This window comes from Uloborus diversus, chromosome 3 (genome assembly GCF_026930045.1).
Source record: "Uloborus diversus isolate 005 chromosome 3, Udiv.v.3.1, whole genome shotgun sequence".
NCBI lineage: Eukaryota > Metazoa > Arthropoda > Arachnida > Araneae > Uloboridae > Uloborus > Uloborus diversus.
The window spans coordinates 174,887,010-174,903,317 of NC_072733.1; the positions used below are offsets into that span (position 1 = coordinate 174,887,010).

The 16,308-nt window shown below is 32.1% G+C and overlaps 1 protein-coding gene across 4 annotated transcripts in view; it reads right to left on the minus strand.

The window, feature by feature from the left end:
* Positions 1-3,373: 3,373 nt before the first annotated feature.
* The window catches only part of LOC129218381 (palmitoyltransferase ZDHHC16-like), a 53,723-nt gene continuing 40,788 nt past the window's right edge, over positions 3,374-16,308 (minus strand). For all 4 annotated transcript variants that reach the window (XM_054852624.1, XM_054852625.1, XM_054852626.1 and 1 more), the window contains exons 7-9: positions 9,110-9,343; positions 7,535-7,605; positions 3,374-4,031 (exon numbers count right to left, since the gene is read on the minus strand). In XM_054852624.1, the coding sequence (XP_054708599.1) occupies positions 3,896-4,031; positions 7,535-7,605; positions 9,110-9,343 (441 nt within the window). In that variant the 3' untranslated portion in view covers positions 3,374-3,895. The remainder of the gene's footprint in view (positions 4,032-7,534; positions 7,606-9,109; positions 9,344-16,308) is intronic.

Consider the following 16,308-nt stretch of genomic DNA (forward strand, 5'->3'; position numbering starts at 1 on the left):
TTGGGGACTTTTCACTTGTTTTCATGCAAAAAAATCATGCCACTCTTTTTTTCCCTAAGTTTTTTCTCCCCCAACCCCCTCGGAGATTATCATTTTTTCACGTGTTAGTGATACCACTGTAGAATGATGATGCAGCTTGAAAAATAAAATCTCACTTTATTAACAATAATTTACAGGGTGACAAGAAATAACTTTGACACACATAATGCATTATAGTTTCAATGCTAAAATATTATGACCAAACTTCAAAATAAACATGAATAGGGCAGGGTGGGGCACAGTGAGACCTGGGGTACAGTGAGACAAAGCTATTTTTTGGATTTTTAAATTATAATAGGTAAATGATGCTAGGTACCCATGAATATAAAGCAATCGACCTTGTAAATTCTGGAATATGAAGTTGTTGCTTGTGTTTGCAATCAAATGATCGTTGTTTTTCTGATTTCAGGTAGGCAAAGTTTTATTTTTGACTCTTGCACTTATCGATTTCTAATATTTTCTTTTAAGAATAAAAATTAGCCATTTGATCACTTTCATTGTTACACTTATGTAGCTAATTATCATTGAAAACATTTAGGATAGGCTTTAAACACACTCTTTAAAATGTTGAATAAAAAAGAAAAAGGAGGAGTGGGGTACAGTGAGACAGTCGTAGTTGGGGCAGGGTGAGTCTCACTGTGTCTCTTCCTGAATTCTGATGCAAAAGGAATGGTTTTTTAAATTTATTTTATGATCTCGGAGTTTTCAACTTGCTGTTTATTTACTTTTTGCAGGTATTTTCCCCCTCATCAAAAATGGGAATTAAACCACATAAGGAGAAAATAGAACCATTTTCTGGCGATTTCATGATAAATTTATCTGTGACTAACCTGATTCCAAGAGGCGTTTCAGATAAAGTAGATCATAATAATCTGTAAATTATAGTTAAAACTGATACAAAAGAGCCCTCTTTCCCTAATGTAATAGTGAGTGTTTTCTGAGGTTCTTAAAGTTACAGAGGGTATCCGAAAACCAAAGAGCGAAAAGGATTAATACTGATGAAAGAGCATAAAAAGTGTGAGTATCATTGCAAGTGATACTTGAGGAAAACAAATTTTAGAAGAAAAAATACAAAAACTAGAGAATTTTTTTAAAAAGTTAGAAATCTAGAAAAATGTAGACTTGTGTGATACAACTGATGAGGTGGAAAAAATTAGAGGATCTGATATTTTATCAGACTATGTTGACATGTGCGAAAATCTACCTAATGGGTTTGAAGAGTTGGGTACTGAGACACTTGAAAAAGACTTTGTCCTGATAGAATTTGATATCAACCAGAAGAACTGTTATGTTGGAAATGTTTTAATGGTAGCTGCAAAAAATGTAGACTTGTGAATTTTTTGCTCAAAAGTAAAACTATTTTGACTGTTTTTATTTGACCATCTGTACCAGGTAATGCATCCACTTTGAATAAAAATATTTAATAGTTGATAACAGCTCCTACGAAAAAGAAATGCTACAAAGCAAAATCAATCTTTTTTGTGGTTTGAAAATTAAATTTTTCTTTAAATGTATGATGAAATTTGAATATTTTTTTTCCTTTATGACTTAACTAGCCATCTGCGCTGGCCAGCAGGTTCAACTTTTTACCCCATTACCCTTTCTATGCAAGCAGCCATCTACGGCAGCTGTTTGGTTTACTTGTCATTCATCTTTTTACACCAAGATTGACAAGCCTTTGGCGACTGTTTAAATAAAGTTGACCGCAATATTAATCAATCTATATCTGTCTTAATCAATATGAATTTCAATAAAAGTTTTTCTATATCTATCACCAGTTTTTTTTCTTTTTTTTGTGCCAGTCACCTTTTTACGCCGAGAATGCCGCCTGCGGCGGCTTTTATCTACTTATACGACCTATCTCAAAATTTTCTAATCCATTTCATTTTAACCTAACTACCCATTTCCTAACAAAAACAAAGATTTAAAAAAAATCTCTCCTATGATCCCTGTAGTGTGCAAAAAGTAGCATTTGCAAAAGGAAAAAAATATCACTATTTTTATTGAATTAAATGCCTGGGTAGCGCCAGGTACCCGGCTTGTAGTGAACATATTTCATACTTGCTCCAGAGAAGCATTGATTCAAAATTTTCAATATGATTGCTGTTAATATTGCTATTGTAAGGCAACGAATTTTTGTAATGGTGGGTTTTATATTTAATCATTTAATGGGGAAATTGCATGAAATTTACTGTTTTCCATAATAACTTTTTTAAACTAAGTTTTTAAGAAATAAAAATTATAGCATATGTTTCTTCCTGATAATGTAGCTATCTACAGTGAAAAAATAGTTAAAATCTGTCCAGTAATTTTGAAGCTTACCCCTGCACATGCTTACATACTTACCAACAGAAGTAGCCATTTATGTATATAGATTTTGATTTTAAACGTTGAACATATGTTTAATTCAACCCCATATGCTGTCTCACTGTACCCCATAACGTGGGGACACAGTAAGACAAAATTTTACGCTTCCTTTTTTTATATATCTCAAAAACTTTAAATAGTAATGATGTTTTTTGTGTTTTAAAAGTTTGTACACTTTAGCTGAATTACAAATCTACCTAAAAGTTTTCTTCTAGAATCAAAGTTTCTAGATTTCTTAAATTATATATTTTTCGTCTCACTGTGCCCCACCTTACATTATTTCCTCTAATATATTCACAAATTTTCAAAGTGGCTACCTTTAGCCTTAATACAGAGCTTTAAACATGTCACAAAATTTTCGTTTATGGGCCGCAACTCACTGATATTTTATCCCATTCCTTGCATTGGAATTTCTATAGGGATGCTGAAGTTTTATGAGGTTTAGCACACACCCTTATCTCGAAGACCTTTTTGCATTGTTTACCAGCATCAATGACCCCATGAGACTGGTTTAGGGTGGGATATGTGCTAGTGGGAAAACACCACTTGTTTTTGTTGATCAACTGATAAAGATTAATCAAGAAACATATTGCAAATTCATTTTGGAAGATGTTCTCTTACCTTGGTCGCAAAAGTTCTTTGGAAACAAAAAATGGACCTTCCAACAGGATTCTGCACATGCACAGAGCTAAAGGCACTCAAGGTTGGTGCAAGACACATTTTCTGGACTTCATTGGAGCTCAAGAATGGAAAACTGTACTCCCCAAATTTGAACCCAACAGATTATTCTGTTTGGTCCTTGTTTGAGACAAGGGTGTGTGCAAAAAAAACCTCATAAAACGTTGGTATCCCTAAAGAAATCCTTATGCAAAGAATGGGAAAAATTATCAGTACGTGAATTGCGGCCCATAGCCGAAAATTTTGTGACACATTTAAAGCTCTGTATTAAGGCTAAAGATAGCCACTATGAAAATTTATAAATATATTAGACGAAAAAATGTATTCATATTCATTTTGAAGTTTGGTTGTTAACTTTAATGCTTTTCATTAGTATTCAAGTTATTCTGTATTATGTGTGTCCAAGTAATTTCTCGTCACCCTGTATTTTCATCATTAGGTAATGAGCCGTCTTTTTCTCCTTAATATGAGTATATAATACGAATTAAATAAAGTAGCTAATTTGTTTGGAATTTCTCCAGACTTTACTCATTTACTGATTAGTTATTATATTTCAACTTTTATTTTGTTTTGTTTCACTAAGTTTCAAAGTTTTTCTTAAAAAACGGAAGTCTGTCAAAAGACGGCAAACTCTCACCTCTGATTGTAAGCTGGAAAACCAAGTGAAATGCAATAAAAGGATGCACACACACAGAACATTTCAATGAATGATATCACTTAAATGCACAAGATTGGTGACTTTTTTTTGGCATGTTTGGAACATTGTAAAGATAAATATGTAATGAAATTGATGCATATAACAACACATTTTTTATGAAATTTTCACAAAACAAGTCTTTGAGATTTCTTTTCCATTACCAACATAGTCCAATTCACTTAAGAAATTCCACTGTACACCATCTCCGTAGGGTTCATCACAATATGGAAGTATAATTCGCCACCATGATCTAAAAATGCACAAAATTTTAAATATCTTATGATACATTGTAAAAAAAAAAAATCAGGGCATATCTATAACTTTTTCATAAAAAAATTCAGAAAGCTTCTAAAAACAGCTAATAACAAAAAAAAAAAAATGCACCAAATATGCATTAAAATTTGATATGAATCTATAGTTCATCCTATTTAACTATCAAACATTGATAAATTTTTTGAACATAAGAAAAGAATTTGCCTATGAACAATGCAAAGAAATAGGCACTTTACAAATTTAAAAGTAAGAAAATTGCATACATTTTCTGAAGGAAAAAACAGCACAAAAATACACTAAGAACTGTCGACTAACTCACTCTGATTTGCAATGCTTGGGGCCCCATATTTTGAAGATTATAGAGAATGTTTTTGTTAACTGTTTTTACTTCAATAATTTTTCTATGAAATTTACCATTACTTCAAAAAATATAGTTAAAATAAAAATAAAATTAATTTGGGGGTTATATTAATTTCCTGTACAATATTATAAAATTTAATATGTAACACTTGTACTAAATTACACATTCATTGCTATTCATTATTTTTTATTCATAACTAAGTTTAAACACAAGTAAAATTACAAAAATGACTAACCTATTAGTGAGAAATGTACTTTGATATAATTTAAAGGATCCATAGAAGCTTGGGCAGAAAAAATTAAAGCATTTGAGATATTCTAACTAATAACAAATTAATGAGACAACTTAGCACAAAGCATAACAAGTTATCAGTACTAGTTTGTACCTTTTTCTGTTGAAAAATTGCAAATTCATTTAGTTTGGAAGAATTTCACGCAGTGAAATTTAAAATTGGCATTTAAATAAAATACATTTTTGCTTTCTTCAGAAAATAACAAACAGGAATACTTGTTATGTTTAGTAGATATGCAATCAAAAGCTGGTTGTAAGTAATTAACTATTTTATACCCTATTCAGGTAAAGAAAAAAAATTCGTCATTTTAAATTTCAGACTGCCAGAAAAATTTTCATATTGTATATATAGTGGTAAGTGGGGCAAAGTGAAATAGTTAAGATGACTGAGCTTTTTCAAAATAAACAAGTTGGAAATTTATTTTTGAAAATTACAGTACATAAAGAAAGAACATTGTATTTTATAATGAAATTTGCATTGAAATAGTATTCTTTTATTTTTGGTAATAAATTTGAGCTTTCAAAAAAAAAAAAAGGAAAATTTTCCCTTTTTTTTCATGTGGCAAAGTGAAAAATAAAATATTTTTCTAATGATATATTTTCTGTTGAATAATAAAAAATATATTTGATCAAACAAATCAGTAAATAAAAGGTTGAATGAATAAATGAAAAGATACTCAAACAATAAATGAATAATAAAATAAATAAATCTATGAGAAATATATAAATGAGTGCGTAAAAGAGTGAATGAATCAGAAAATAACGTAAGTGATTTAGTAAATGATTGAGTGAGTAAACAAACTATCATTTTACCCTATCCACTTTGCCCCACATATACTTGACTAGTTGAACAAAATATTTAAAATACAAATAAGCTTAATATTAACTAAATAAATACTTCACCAATTATTAGAAGGTCCCAATTAATATTTAAAATGCTAAGACGAAGAACTTTATCAGTTTATAATAACAAAAATAATTTTTGACTATACTTGCTTGCAACTTAAGTTGACTATGATGTCACGACGCACGGAAAAAAAAAACGAGTTAACAGATAAGACATCACACTTACTAAAGAATAAGAGGACAGCGCCACCTGCCTCTGAGTTGCTATAGGCTGGCGCATTTGATTCAAGTGGATAAATGCTCCGCCCTGCTTCTCTGGTAAAATTGAAAATATTTAACGATTGACAGAAATTATGACAAAAAAAGGTTGGGTATGTGCAGGTTTAACTAACTAATCCAATTTCTAAAGCAAAGAGCATCATTTCACCCGAATATCGGACAAGGCGCTAGGAACTATTTCCTTCGCTCTGCCTCAGCTCATTTCTCCATTGTCAAATAAACTTGCAATCGAGTATAACAACAAATATTACAAAATGAGTATCAATTTTTGAAAATTACCTGTAATATAATGAATATAACAAAATAATAAACAATAAATGAAAATTGCCTGTAAATGCTTTAATCTTCGGCGGTACCTTTTTCCCTGTCTGGAGTAGACTACATGTTAGTTAAAATATTACTAGATAAGTGGTGGTAAAAGCAGAGTAAATATTTCAACATTTTACTTTGTCCCACATTTCCCTATATATACACATAAGATTAGGCAGATCTTCCCCCCTTACACCAAAATCAAATGATAAACCAAATGGGTGTTTACATACACAAAAATGTTAAATTCAGCATTTTTTAAAGGCATCTATTAAATTCATTGTCTCAAGCTCGAAAATATATTCTGAAGACCAATTCTTTTTTTACCAACTGAACAAAATTAACGTTCTTCAAGTTGAGACAATTTGGATTTACATTAATTTAAGCAATTTTCACTTTATAAATTATAGCAGTTCGAAGCATTTTCAAAATTGCTATTGGTCCGAAAGAAAATAAGGAGGTTGTTTACTTTGAAAGTGAGTCAAGTCCATTTTTTTTTTGTTACTGCAAGATATTTAAGATAAGGTATTTCAATAATTAGTTTTATTAACTAGGAACTGAAACTTCCATCTCCGAAATATTAAGGCTTTGATTATTATTATAATTATTTTGGCTCTAAATTGTTAGATAGAAAGATTACGGACTTAAAGATTAGATATGTATGGTTCATTTTAACTCATTTTTTTAAAAATATAATCATTTGTAATCAATCATATTTTTGCTTCCAGAATCACAAAAATAGTATTGTTAGTTAACATTTTAAGAAAGTTAAGTTATTAATATTTATTAATGTTATTGAATGTATAGGACTCACGTTGAGTTTAAGTTTCCGGTTAGACATGTTTTAACAATGTTAAATTAAATATATTTTTTAAAACTCGTTCTTCCCAGCATGCTGGAAAAGACTAGGTGACCCCTGAATTTTGTGGTATGTTAGGCAGGGTAATACCCTATAATTATACCAAATTATCTCAGACACTATATCCAAGAATAATTTAAATTTCATCATTAGATAATGACTAGTAGTTTTCTCTCTAATATAACTGTATGGTGCAAATTTAATAAAAAGCTACTTTGTCTAGAATTTTTCAAGATTTCATCTGCCACTGATTCTTTATTACTTTTTAAAATTTATTTTTCTCTGTATCATTCCTTATTCAAGTTTTGATTAAAAATAGAAATCCCACAAAAAGTGGAAAAGTTTCACCTCTGTGGCCCCAAATTCAAAATAAACAGCTCATAGCATAACATTGGAAATTGATACAAGAAAAGTTAAAACAATATTCATCTTTAATATTTTCATGTGAATGATGTTTCAAAAATTATTTTATACTGGCTATTTCATTTATATTAACTCAAAAATTGAAAATTTAATAACAGTTTGTAATAATTACCTGTGATAAGGAATGCTCAAAAATATTTTCCAATTTTTCATGGCGCCAAAGTTATAAGGATTTCTATAAACCTGATAGGATTTAAAAAAAAAAAATACATATGTTTAAACATGTTGGCCAAAAGTTATGTGTCAGACACTGAAAGACAGTTTCTATGAGCCTACATTTCTTGTTATTCGCTTTTAATCAAGTTTTAAAAATCAACATTTTAAATAAATTAAAATAATTTCTGCTATTTAGTATTTTAATCAAAGTGTAGGTCTGTGTGTCACATTGTGATGCACAGATGAACCTACAGCACTGACAGTCATGTAATCTGTTACAATTGTATTTTGAAGCACAAAAATTCAAAATTTTAGACCAGAAAAATTGAAATGAATTTTCAGAATTTCTTCCATTGAAGAAATTAAGCACCATCATAAAACTTACACATACACAAAAACTACAACATTTGCATGCTATTTAAACACTAGAAATGATTGGGAGAAGAATTCCCCACTTTTCAATTTCAATAAATCATTTTTAGGGGAGGGGGAAACCAGTTTAGATGGGTCAAAAAATCCATTTTTTATGTCATAAAACGTTAGCAAAACTACATAAGAATATGTTGATAAAATCTCAATGCAATGTTCTGCTCAGTTCCAATACTAGTTTTCACTAGTTTATTTTTTTCGAACACTTTTTTTCTTGAAACTAGTTTTTTTCAACTGGTGGTTATTCTAGCTCAAAATGTTTTTGAATATTCTTTATTTAATAAAAATCTACATGAACTTAACTCTGGGATGATATTATTATTAAAAATATTTTTTAATGCAAAAAAGGTGAGGAAAAAATGGTAGAAGAACTTGACATTGTAATCAAACCTCAAAACTATACAATTTTCAACTTTTTGATCACAATTAGGTTCATATTCTTAGGAAGTATGTTTTTACAGAAAAAAAAGAATTGTTATTGATTACAGATAAAAAATTGTCACTTCAGGAATGCTCATCAGTAACAAGCTCTGATGGCAACCATCCATGGACAGCAGCTTCTAATTCCACTATTTCTGGAGGAAATGACTTGAAAACATTAATAAGTGTACTTTAAAACATGAATAAAATACCCTCCAAGTTTGAGCAAATTCTAATTATTTCGTCCCTGTTAAAAAAATCACGAAAAACTCAAAAATTTCGGCTTTCAAAATTGATTCCCCCCTTAAACATCAATCTTTTTGAATCACTTTTATAGAATTATTACAGTTAGTAATTTTAATTTTTGTGCACTCCATTATTTGGAAAATTCCTATATCTGTAAAACTGCCTTAGACTTGAAGTTTCATAAGCTACTGCACTCATATCAGTCATTAAAATTCTGTTCAATGTGATACACACTAATTTTGCAAATTTCATACTTCTTCATGTTTTCCGTTTATCATTTAAATAAAAATACAACAGTTATTATTCTTTAATTTACTTTCCTTCACAAGTATAGTATTAAAGAACTTTTTCTTTGGATCTTTTATAATTAGCCAGGAGTTAAAAAAATCAGAGGATTTTAAGCATGCCAAGCTATCTTTATAAAATGAAAACTTACCAGACCTGCTTTTGAGTACCTTTCACGCTCTTTTTTATTGATATGGCTTTCAATGCTAGTTTCACCATTGGAAATGAGGCGAGCATGCCAAGCCAGTAGTCCTCCAAGAACAAAAAACACAGCAATAGCCAAGAGAGCAGCATAAACAATGCAGCTATGATATAACGTTTGAGGAAATTTGGAGTTCAAATCCGTAGCATTTGTTGATATATTATGTGCATGGGTCTGGTCCAACTGTAAAAAAAGAGAATACAGAATTTTTTTTATTTTATAACTAAAAAATCTACGGATATATTGTCGCCTCAGAGCAATGATAAGACCTCTATTCCCAGGAATAACACTAAGTTATCTTACTGTTGCTCTGAGGAGACAATATATACAAGTTTTACTAACTAAATATTAGAGCAAAATTATTGAAAATGCTTACAAGTCAGTTTGATGAAGCAAAATTAATTTTTAAATGTTGAAAATAACTCCTTCAATGTTCCACATAATGAGTAAGGTTAAATGTACCACTAATGGGTTATGTACCAGTTGTGAGCCCACTGCTTTGATTGGTGGAAAACAAGCTTATGGAAAACTAACAGAAATTAATGGAATAATAGCCCATTGGCAGAAGCCCATGTTACTGATACGTCTGAAAATTGGCATGCCCTATTGGAGGAGTTTTTGTTTTCAATTTAAGTATACATTTGACCATTTTGTGCATTAATAATGATGGATGAATGTTCAAACAATAACGGATAAATAATCTTACGACAGAAGTCTTCAAAATTTTGAGCATAACCGACAATGTCCTGAAGCAGCTCATAACTGTTGCATTTAACACTGTATTTTCACTCATGCCAGAACAAAAGTTTATCAAGTAGCAAGTCTTTACATTAATTCCAAAGAGAAGGATGGATACTTGAATTTATGCTTCATTAAACAAGTATCCAAGAAAGCATTAGGGTACTCAGTTAAACAACACTTAGATACGCAGCGCAAAGCCCATGACTGATTCTGAAAAATATTTCCTAGCTTATACTTCGTACATCAGTGTTCCTCAAAAAATATCCCTGCATATGTACACTAAATTCTCTTTCATACAGCAGGATCACATATTTTCCTAACCAGTGCTTCTCCCATGCTTGGGCGGAAGGGTGTTGCTCCTTGCATGACCTTTGCTTTTTGGATTGCACTTTCGTTAGTGAAACTGTGACTTCTTTGCCTTTTATTAATAAACCAACACCCAGTAGTTTTTGGATACAATGACAACCATAAACGCCTTCTTCATGCTGCTTTCCTGAAATTTCCTTTCTGATACCCCTTCCCATACTCAACTTGGACTGTCATTGAAATGCCCATGAAAACTGCCTGCTTTTAGAGATGAGACGGGCTCAGCCCAAGCCCAAGCTCGAAACAGGCTCGGGCTCTAGAACCGAAAATAGGTTTCGGGCTCGAGCGGGCTCAAGCACAGATATTCAATCGCCAATCTCCATACAAATTCAAAGCAAATAAACATTTTCCTACTGTGAGAAAATGAAAGGAACATTTAAATCAGTTCAATCAATGTCAAATTTACCCCCCCCCACCTCTCAAAAATAAATAAATTAATTAACGCTTATTTATAGTGTTTTATTGCGATTACTATTGCAATATGTCATACAGTAATGCATTTGAAGTGAAGCATTCTAAGAAAATTTAGAAACTTCTGTTAATGAAGAACATTTGACGTAACATTTTTCATTAACAAAGAGATCATGTCAGACTGTAGAAGGCTCAGTTTTTGATATGAGAAAATTTCCTTCGGGCTCGGGCGGGCTCGGATTTTTGTCGGAGACAATATCATTCCTTATCACTTGGGCTCGGGAGGGCCCGGGCTCTCAAAAATGAGCCTGAACTCATCTCTACCTGCTTTTCCTTATATATTACCACAAAGAATAAATAGTACCCTGGATATTGAATGGATTGAACAATGCTCTTTCTTGGATTATTTTGCGATTTGATTCTTTCACAGTATGTACTTTAAAAATAAGTACAGTCAAACCTTGATATCTCAAACCTCCTTATCTCAAAAAATCCTTGATGTCTCAAAAAAAAAAAAAAAAAAAAAAAAAAAAAAAAATTCCCTCCATTTTGCATAAAATTCTTAAGTGTTTTCTATAGTTTTCTCGAAATTTATTTTTCAAAACCCTCGCTATGTCAAAATGTTTGCCACAGAAGCAAGGTTTAAGTGATGCTTTTCCCTTTGAAAATTTTGTAGCAGAATCAGTTATGGAGACATTTGCATGTAGCCCTTCACCCTTTTTTCCTGGAAACTATGAGCATTGGGGTAAGAGAATAGGGGAGCGTTGGTATGAGGGGGGTGCACACTTTTGTCTGATTTCTCTAAAGGTTGGATTTTTTCTCTTTTCTTCTAGTTTGGAACACATGTTCACTATTACAACAGTGGGTGGAATTTTTGTAGTTGACCAGTTTTCCAGTGAAAACGCATTCTTCTTCAGTCTGATTTTTAACTCCTGCAAAATGGCTGGTGAAAAGCATAAATTGAATGTGTTATCAATTGAGGATAAAATTAAAGTTTGTTCATGAAAACATGCTGATGAAGAAAATTGAAATCGCTGCTAAGTTTAAAATCCCTACCAGAACACCTTTTAACAATAATAAAAAACCATCAAGCTATGGTAAAAAATTATGATCAAGGAAATTGCAAAAAATGAAAATTCGAAAATCCACTTATCCAGAAGTAGAAGAATGTGTGCGAAAATGATTTATTCAGTGCCCAGATCAGAACATTCCTGTGAGTGAACTCATGTTGCAGCAGAAAGCAGAAGATTTTGAGAAAGAACTGGGAGCAGAAAATGAATTTAAAGCTAGCAACGGTTGGTTGGAAAACTTTAAAAAGAGACACAACATCGTTTTTCGGAAACTTTGCAATGAAAGTGCTTTTGTCGATCCAGGAACCTGTGAAAAGAGGCTCGCAGAATTGACTTCTCTTCTAAAAGACTACAAACCAGATGATGTGTACAATGTTGATGAAACTGGATTGTTCTTTCAGTGCTTGCCCAATAAAATCCCTGTATTCAAAGGAGAAGAAGACAGAGGTGGCAAGCAAAGTGAACTTCGTGTTACTGTGCTAATGGCTGCAAATCAAAGTGGAAAAGAAAAGCTCCCCCCCCCTTATGATAGGACGTTTGAAAAAACTCAGGTGATTTGCGAAAGTGGAGTCTTTTTCAATGGCCTAGAAAGCTAATGCAAAAGCTTGGATGACCAACGAAATTTTCTCTGACTGGCCGAAGGAGATTGATAAAAAATGTCAAAAGAAAAAAGACCTTTTCATCGATAATTGCAATGCTCAGGTTTATCTTCCAGCTCTGAAAAATACTACTGTGACGTTTTTGCTCCCAAACAGGACTTCGAAATTGCAGCCACTCGACCAGGGAATTATTCGTAGCTTCAAAGTTGGTTATAGAGCGCAACTTGTAAGAAGTCTTCTAGATAGTGTTGCTGAAGATAAAGCTTGCAATTTTTCAATTAACATTTTGCAAGCTATGAAAATGGCTGATTTTGCATGGAGAAATGTTACGGAGACGAGGCCGTGTCCAGGTTTTCATAAAGGGAGGGGTTTTATAGCTTCTGCATTCTTTCCCGGGGGGGGGGGGGGGCTGAGAGTTTATCCACCAAACTTTCATTTTAGGTTAAATTGCCAATCCCAGCATGGCATTTATAGACCTGTAAGGACCGCTATACCCCCCCCCCCCCCGAAGAATAATTCTAGCTGTGCAAGTAGCAGCAGTATTCCTTCATTTTACATCCTCTTTTTAATCAAACCTTGTTTCTTTCGGTTTTAATCGTGTAGTTCTCAAAAGGTGGGAACAAAAATGTTGCTTTTGAGCCATTTTTAAAATTTTGGAATTTGAAATCAATTTTGCTTTTATTGCATAGTATGTACACCCAGAACATCATACACAAACATAAAAAGACAGCAGGTATTTATAAAAATTAATAAATAGCTAATTTAATGATCGGTCTGTAGGTAACAGATTTTGGACGTACAGTTGTCCAGTCATCATAATGAAAGTTTCAGTTTTTGAACTTTTCCAATGAAAATTTTATCTTTTTTTTTAAATTCTGCAATGAAACATAGAGGATTTATGAAGTACATGAATGACCTTATATACTGGTCTTAATATAATAAAATTTTGTTATGGTTTCGTAGAATCCGAAAAAAAAAACCATTAATTTTGCCAGCGCAGGTGATAAAGTCGCCAAAACCGACGCTATTGGCGAAAACCTGAATTCCTCTCTGGTAACCCTTTGCTTATCGTATGCTGTGAGTTGTCGCCAATCGGGGTTTGCTTGGCGATTTTTGCCCCCTTTGTTTACTATTCGTTACGATCATAACTTGAGTTTCTACTGTTATTTAAGTAATGTTTAATGCATAACGTATTAATTGTGCAAAATACTAATGGATTAAAGAAATTAACATCATAATAGCCTTTTTACTTTCTTCTATATCTAATATATAGAAGAAAGTATTGGATTCGTGCAAATTTTCGAATTTCGAATTTTGACGGATTCGAACGTTCTGACGTGTGCTGAGTCCATTTCGACTATTGGAAAATGTCTGTCTGTCTGTGTGTGTGTATGTGTGTGTCACGTCTGTGTGTGACCAGTTTTTTGTGGCCGCTCTACAGCAGAAACTACAGCACGAAATCGAACAAAATTTGGTACATATATGTGCCCCTATGTGAACTATGTGAACGCGAATTCCTCCAAGGGGGGTGGAGCAATGGGACGTTTTTTTTTATTAAGGTTACAAGACAGAAGATCATATTATATTATTGAATAAATAGACAGAATTATCGGCGTTTAGATCGTAACGCAATTTGGACATCTCACATATACTTTTAAGAAAAATGATTTTGCTTCAAAGATACTGCATAAAAACATATGAAAACATTTTAAAATGATTAACAATTGATTTTGAGGATCGAAAAATACCTTTAAAATATATAAATCATATATTTTGTACTCTAATAATAGCATTGTCAAGATCGTAACTTTTGGACATACATAAAACTTCCAACTTCCTTTTTTTCTAAAATTTTTTACACAATAAATAATCTGTCTTTAATTGTTTAATTTGTAGAAAATATTATTAAAAAATATCAGTTTGAGATTCATACCCTTAATTTTGTTTTGAAAGGTTTGGAAATAATAATAAAAAAATTTTTTTGATGGTACATTTGCTCAGTTAACATTTTGAAAGTCCAAAATTGTGCCTTTTAGCAAAGAAAATATTTTTTAAGGGTACTTGAAGATCATTTTTTCCATAATTTATGTCAATTCTTGTCTCTATACAGTATTATTATTTAACTCAAAAAATTTTGAGTCAATTAAAATGAAAGTTATTTGGTATTGAAGCTTCAAAGTTGAGGTCTGTGTTTGCTCCCACCTTTTGAGAACTGCCCAATCAAGTCTGTTTACTGTGCGGTATATTTATTGCAATTAATATTAAAAACTGCTCACAGATTCTTTTATAATATAGCATGTATATTGGGTTTCGTATTCTGAAGTAATGCTTTGTACACTAAACAAGAAAAAGCTTATTGTGGATGCAAATTACATTACCAAACACAATGCATCTTCGCAGCTGCAACATATACCGAATTCATCATAACCTCCTGAGTCATCAAGCAATATTAACGCTGTTGATGCTTTGTGTTGACAAATCTCTCATTTAGCGATTCTCCCCCCCCCCCCCCACAGGTTTACAAGATGTTATTCCAGTTGGTAAAGCTCTAACAGTCTTAAATTGCAGAAAAACTTCGAGGTTTTCTTTCAAAGCGCTTTACACAAACTTTCACATTGAAAATTATTAAAGTCAACTATACATTTTCTTCTTTTGGCTTATTATTTTTTCTCCAATGGGAGGGGTTTAACCCCTAAAACCCTCCCCTTGGACACGGCTCTGACGGAGACCCCCATAAGAAACTGCTTTATCAGAGCAGGGATTCCTGCTAGTGAAAAGGAGGATATGGATTTCACCAATCACACAATCGAAGAAGAAAATTTACATCCAGATCATTGGGCATCAGTACAAAAAGTGTACAAGACTGACCTTTCATTCGAGGATTTTTTGAAGGTAGAAAATGAACTTCAAACATGTGGAACAATGAGAGATGAAGAAATTATTTCAAGTTTAACTGTAGAGATTTCTGTAGAAGAAAGGGAAGGAATTAAGCAACCACAAGAGTTTGAAAAAGTCTCCATGAAAGAAGCTGAGAATGCAGTGCAATTGCTGCGGCGATTTCTGGAATCAACAGAAAATTTTGGAACAGAATCATTTGGTGCAATTGCTGCTTTAGAAAAAACTGTGCAGATTCAAAAGAACTGTGTGAGAAGGCACAGATTTCAATTAAGGACTTTTTTTTTCTAATAATTTTTTCTTTCTTTTCCTTCCCTGCAAATTAGATACTAGCTATTGTCCTCACATCAAAACAGATATGTAAATACATTTAAAACTCAGTAAAGTGCTAAAAAGAATTAGAGTTTGTTGTTTATGCAGTGTGATATATCTACATATCATTGTGAGAGTTATTTGTTATTTTTTTCAAAACCTTGATAGCTCGAAACTTCTACATCTCGAATATTTTTTCCTTCTTGAGAGATTTGAGATATCGAGGTTGTACTGTATATACAGTATATTCTTAAAATATTAACAAGGTATACTTAAAAAAAAAACTATAGAAATGATGTTTTAAGCTGTTACATTGTCAATCAAAAGAAAGTTTTGGCCACAAAGTTGAGAATTTTTATTCCATTTCAATAGAGCATTTTTTTTTTCCAAGGTCTTTCATGGAGAACTGACTAGTGAAATTTAAATAACTGCTGGGGAAGAGTTCCTGAACCCCATTTCTTACCCTAGCGTCATTAAAGATGGTGTTACATTTAATTTTAAGAAGAGCTAACCGGTTGTCTAAAATAGCGATTTTTCAACTTCAATCTCAAAAAAATGTTGAGGGCAGTCCCTGTACCACATAATTTTCTCTTATGTCATCAAAATGGCCAACAGTTTTGCTTTTTAGATTTCAATTTCAAAGAAACTCTGGTGTAAAACCAGCAAACCCCTTTCAACTAACATAATCGAAGGTCAGCTCACAAATTGAGGTTTTGAAATTTCAATTTCAAAATAATTCCAAGGGCAACGACAG